Raw genomic sequence first — 5,352 nt, 5'->3', positions numbered from 1 at the left:
TTTCCTTCCTTCCTTCCTCCTTCCCTCCCCCTAAGCTCCCATGGCTGTCCCCGCTCCCCTCGTGCCTCCCTCGTCCGTCATGCACCCTGCGAGCGCTCCCGTGCCCGGCGGGGCCATGTACCGCCAGGAGAGCAAGAGCGAGCAGCCTTTCGGACCCCCATCCCGGGAGACCACCCGCCGGCGAGCGGCGGGCGGTGGCGCGGCGGTGGAGGTCTCGGCTCTCAACGCAGGCCCGAACACAACAAGGGGCTACCCGGTGTCTCCTCCCGTCCGAGAACTTGGCCCTCAGAGATCTCTACTGGTCCGAGTCGAAGACCCCGTGCTCTACGCCGTCCCCCTCGGAGTCGGCGTCGCCCGGAGGAGTCGCGTTCCTGCCCGACACCAAACCGCCCGTCTTCTCCGGCTCACCCACCTCGGAGTGGTCCGTCTCAAGGTGGTGTTGGTGGTGGTGGCGGTGGCGTTTACCATGCCCGACAGCAAACCCGTCTACCTGATGACCGAAGGCGCATCCATGAGTGTGGGCACCGTGGGGGGCGCACCGATCTTCCGCTCCGCGGGGGTTCCCGGGCGGCTCGGAGCAAAAGTCGCCCTTCTCGTCGCACGGCTCCGGTTCCTCGGACGGCTCCCCCGCATCGCTGCTCAGCGGCCTTTATCTGGCACAAGAGCAGCACAAGTCCGCCTACGCGCCCAGCAGCCCGCCCCGCGTCTCTACCGCAACAGCAGAGCCTGCAGCGCAGCAGCAACAGCAGCAGCAACCGCAGTCTCAACCGCAACAGCAGCAGCAACCACCGCAACCGCAATCAGCGCCTCCTCCTCCTCACCTCCCGATGGCTCAACGCCATGCCGCCGCACCATCACCACCACCACCACGGCGGCGGCGTTGGCGGCGGTGGTGTTGGCATCGGGAGCGGTCCCTCGCCACTCTCGTCCCGGGGCGTGTACCGGGTCGAGCCGGGGACTAAATCCATGTTCCCCGCGTCACCGCGGGCGACATTAAGCAGTGCTCGCTCGAAGCTCAGTTCGCAGCAGCAGCAGCAGCAGCCGCTGCTGCTGCAGCAGCTGCCGGTGGCGGTGGTTGGTGTGGAGTCGCTTGCGTGAGCGGCGCGGGTGGCGACAAGAAGGTTGTGTACTGCACTCCGCCGCCGGTGGAGAACACGCCGGCTCACAACGAGTGCCGGCTCGTCGAACTCCACGGCGCCAAAGTGGCGTCGTTCACCGTGCACGGCAAGAGCTCATCTGCCTGCCGCAGGCGTTCGACCTCTTCCTCAAGCCCCTCGTCGGCGGGCCTCCCACACGGTCTACACGAAGCTCAAGCGGCTGCACATCGTGCCTGTGGTGTGCAACGTGGAGCAGGTGCGAGTGCTGCGCGGCATGGGAGCCATTCAGCCGGGCGTGAACCGCTGCAAGCTCATCTCGCGGCACGACTTCGAGACGCTCTACACGGACTGCACGAACACGAGGTGAGGGTTGGGGGGTGGGGGGTGGCACGAGGTAGCGCGGCCTCCTTTCTATCCCATCTCCTCCTCCTCCTACTCCTCCAGAGATGAACTACCTCTTCGTTTTTCCTCTTCGCCACCTCTTCCCTCTCCACCTCCTCTTCCCTCTCCTACTGCTCCTCGTCTTCCCCTCTCCTCCCGCCGCTCCCACCGCGTTATCCATCGCTCGTCCGCAACTTCGTCTCACACAAAGAGCCCCCGTTATAGCATCAATAGACTGTTGGGGCAAGCGCTGTTAGCGAGCACCTATGAAAGCCGGAACGGTACACGAGAGGGGGTGGGTGGCCAACACCACACTCGGCCGCCTTTGTCTCCCCAGTGGCGATGTTTGCACACTGCACCAGGTACTCATTTGAGGCTGAGTCGACTAGGGGAGGCCCAGGACCGGTTCAGATAATCGTTACTGGTGTTGATCGTAAGCGGAAATCGAACTCGGGTCGCTGGGTTCGTAGCGCAGCGCGCTAACCGCTACACCCACCGCCCCCCCCCACGCATACATTCCTCATTATGCTCGTGTTGCAACTTCTCATCCAACCTCGTCGTTCACCTCGTGAATAGGATTTGTTTGTTTTGTAAGTCAGGGTTTACTGGAAACACAGCCCCCCAGTGTCCCCACATCGCCAATCGGCAAGTGACAACATGACTACCGAAGTAGTACTTATTAAGAACTTATGAAGAACTTACTGTATAATGATCCGGGAAGACTTCACAGATTTCACATGAGAAACTACAGAGGACAGGATTCCTGGGGGCAACCGGGACGGGTGGCAACTGGCTGCACCTCCACCAACGCACCATCCCCCCCCCCCCCCTGCTCCTTCACAACACCTCTTTCTCCTGCACCTCTTCCTGCACCTCTTCCTACTTCGCTCCGACACGCCGGTGGTGCGGGTGGGGGTTCGAGGGGGGATGTGGATGATGATGATGCCAAGACGGATGGGATCACAAAGTGCTTTGTGCCCGTCAGAGTAATCCTTTACATTCGCAGCATTAATGATGTCAATCACTCCCGCGTCTCGCGGCCGAGCTGCTGCTGCTGCTGTACACGGCTCTCCGCGGTTGTACCGCGTGCTCTTCGGCGAGCTGGTCCGACGTTTCGCATCCTCCTCCCTCCCTCCCTCCTACCTCCCTCCTACCTCCTTCAGTTGCTGCAAATGACTCTTCTTTGTTGCCGAAATGTCTCAGTGTCTTTCCCGAAGAAGCTACCCACCCACCCAGCGCGGGCGTGCGTGTGTGTGTGCGCACGAAACGTCGGACCATCATGCCGAACAACACGCGTCGGATGGAGAGCGTAGCGAGGGTTGTCGTGTTTGGTTTATCCCAAGGGCGCAGCGTGACCTCTTGCCGTCACTTCTATCAAGATTTGCCCCCCTTGTTCAAACGAATTTTGTTCTGATAACGATGATGGAGAGATGATGGAGGAGGGGAGTAGTTTCACCAATCTTTGCGTGATCCACCAATCCTTTCATTCCAAACGCCGCATCGCACGTGCGCCACGGAGTCCGGCGTAGACGAAGACGATGATGATGATTGGAAGATGGAACTGAATTAAGATATTGTGGGAGAGTCACGGGGGTGAAAGACAGATGGAGGAAACGGGGAGAGTGGAAGACGAGGTCGGGGTGTGGGGTGGGGAGTTGGTTGGGAGGCTGGGTAGAGGGAGTATATGTGTCATCACAACTATATTAGTTCCACACACACACAAAGCTCTCTACGTGATCCACCATCCCTCATCTCCAGCGATCGCTGAATCACGCGGACGCGCGGGCGGGCAGTCGCCACGGCCGCCGCTGCGCTCGCTAGGATGAGAGATCGCGAATTTTGTGAGTGGAGCGATCTTCTGTGTCTCGAGATGAGATGATGAGTTGAAGAGGATTTAAAGTGTTCGATGATAGACGAGGAGGAGGTGAAGGAGGAGGAGGTTGAGGAGCGATGGAAGATAACAGCATAATGTAGCCGCGTGTTGTTGTACTCATATCTCTCATGAAGAAATGATAACACTATAATAATGATGACAATTATAATGGGAGATGTGGGGTGGAATCGCGACGCGGTGATTCTACCCCAAGCGGTCTCTCACTGCACGCCGTGAAAGTTTCAGTTTTCACGACAACCCCGGGAGCTCTCTGTCTCTCTCTCTCTCTCACGCGCTCTCTGGGAGAGTTGTACCGCGTGTCGCTCGGCATGAGGTCCGACGTTTCGCTCCCGCCGCGCGGCCGGCACTTACGGTACGAGAAACGAACGAAACGAAATCTATGACGTTTTCAGTTGGCCAAGTATCCTAAATTGAGTTCCTGAAAGAACTCACCTGCTGTAGAAAACTCGCACACCATGCGCTTGCTTGCGAAACGTCGGACAACCGCGTCGAACAACACGGGAATTCAATTGATGCCCGCGGGCGGAAGCTCGCCAGCGCGTGCTGATGCGAAACGTCGGACGATCGTGCTGGAGAGTTGGTTCCAGACCCCAAACCGCGGTTTCTTCTCAGTGGCCTGCAATGTTTCGGAGCCCTCTCTCTCTCTCTCTTTAGTCTCTCGGCTACACTCGGGCGGAAACGCGCGACTTTGACGCGTTATTTGAGCGTAAAGAAAGGCCGCACGCTCCCTGGGCGTTCGCGCGTGTCCCCGTTGGATGTTTGCGCGTCCATCGCCAAAGTCCGCAAGACGCATGACTCCCGTGTCGTCTCGTGCCTCCTCCATTTGTCGAACACGACAACTCGAAGACTCCCCCCTCCCACCCCCCCCGCCATCTCTATCTGTCCATCTGTCGCCTTTCACCGATTAAAGTTCGGTTGGCTACGTACGGCGCAAAGGAAGTTCAGCGGATATAACAATAGGGGTTTACCCTTTCTGGCAATAAAGCAGGCGTTCAGATTTACAAACACCAAACAGAAACCAGTGTTTTGTTTCTCAAGGAATTATGTATGCATGAACCACACAAGGCGGTTGTGGTGAACAGCGAACAAACAAATAACAATCTCTGATAAATCGTCTTTGGGTCTTTCGGTAAAGCCACGTAGTGAGAAAAAAGAATAAATACGAATTATAATTTTTTATTATTTTTTCTATCTACGTGGCTTTACCAAAATACCCAAAGAATATGAATTCCTGCAGTCACGAAAGCTTTAAGTCATGTTCTGATGAATATATGGCGTTGTCTTCGAAACTGATTGGTCCACACCGGAGACAGCTTTCTCTTGAGCCTCGTCTCAAAGTGTTCGACCACAGAACGCCAAAAGGCGAGCGGCGAGCGGCGAGCGGCGTGCAAACAAAGTTGGACAGGCACCGGACTGTAAAACTACCTTAAGCCCCCGGTGTCTGCCCGTAATTATCGGCACCCACTGGAGACCCCCGTCCCGTTGAATAGCCGCGCGCGCGCGTGGCACGCCGAGGTGACGGGCGCGTTGCGTCGCGCGGCGCTTGAACGGCGTCTTAACGAGTCACGCGCGCGCGCGCACGCGTGAGTAACAGATACGCAAGATACGCGTAAGATTTATCTATATGTGTGCGTGTGTGTGATATATACATACAACGTCATCATCAGCCGTGATCGATCCGCTGCTGGATGAAGGCCTTCCCAAGCCGCCATCGTCTCAGAGTCACGGATCCGCGACCGAACAATCCATGCAGTGCTTGCCTTTGACGCAAAGCTGATTTAATCGCTCCATCTCCCAGGTGACGGCTTTTCTCGGACGCGTTCAGTAGCAAATTTGCTAATCAACAAGACAAAAGATCCTCCGTATAGCCTTAAACAACTTTTAGGGCAGGTGTTGTTCGCGAGCACTGATGAAGGCCGGCACGATACACGAGGGGGTGGGTGGCCAGCACCACGCCTGACCGCCTTTGTCTCCCCAGTG

The 5,352-nt window shown here is 57.4% G+C and overlaps 1 protein-coding gene across 8 annotated transcripts in view; it reads left to right on the top strand.

The window, feature by feature from the left end:
- Nucleotides 1-205: 205 nt before the first annotated feature.
- The window catches only part of LOC144937589 (dachshund homolog 1-like), a 259,425-nt gene continuing 254,278 nt past the window's right edge, over nucleotides 206-5,352 (top strand). For all 8 annotated transcript variants that reach the window (XM_078864902.1, XM_078864909.1, XM_078864908.1 and 5 more), the window contains exon 1: nucleotides 206-1,460. In XM_078864902.1, coding sequence (XP_078721028.1) covers nucleotides 1,372-1,460 — 89 coding nt within the window. In that variant the 5' untranslated portion in view covers nucleotides 206-1,371. The remainder of the gene's footprint in view (nucleotides 1,461-5,352) is intronic.

Source organism: Lampetra fluviatilis, chromosome 19 (assembly GCF_964198595.1).
Source record: "Lampetra fluviatilis chromosome 19, kcLamFluv1.1, whole genome shotgun sequence".
NCBI classification, from domain to species: Eukaryota; Metazoa; Chordata; class Hyperoartia; order Petromyzontiformes; family Petromyzontidae; genus Lampetra; species Lampetra fluviatilis.
The sequence above is the reverse complement of the archived record's forward strand: the minus strand, read 5'-3'. Positions and strand labels throughout refer to the sequence as shown.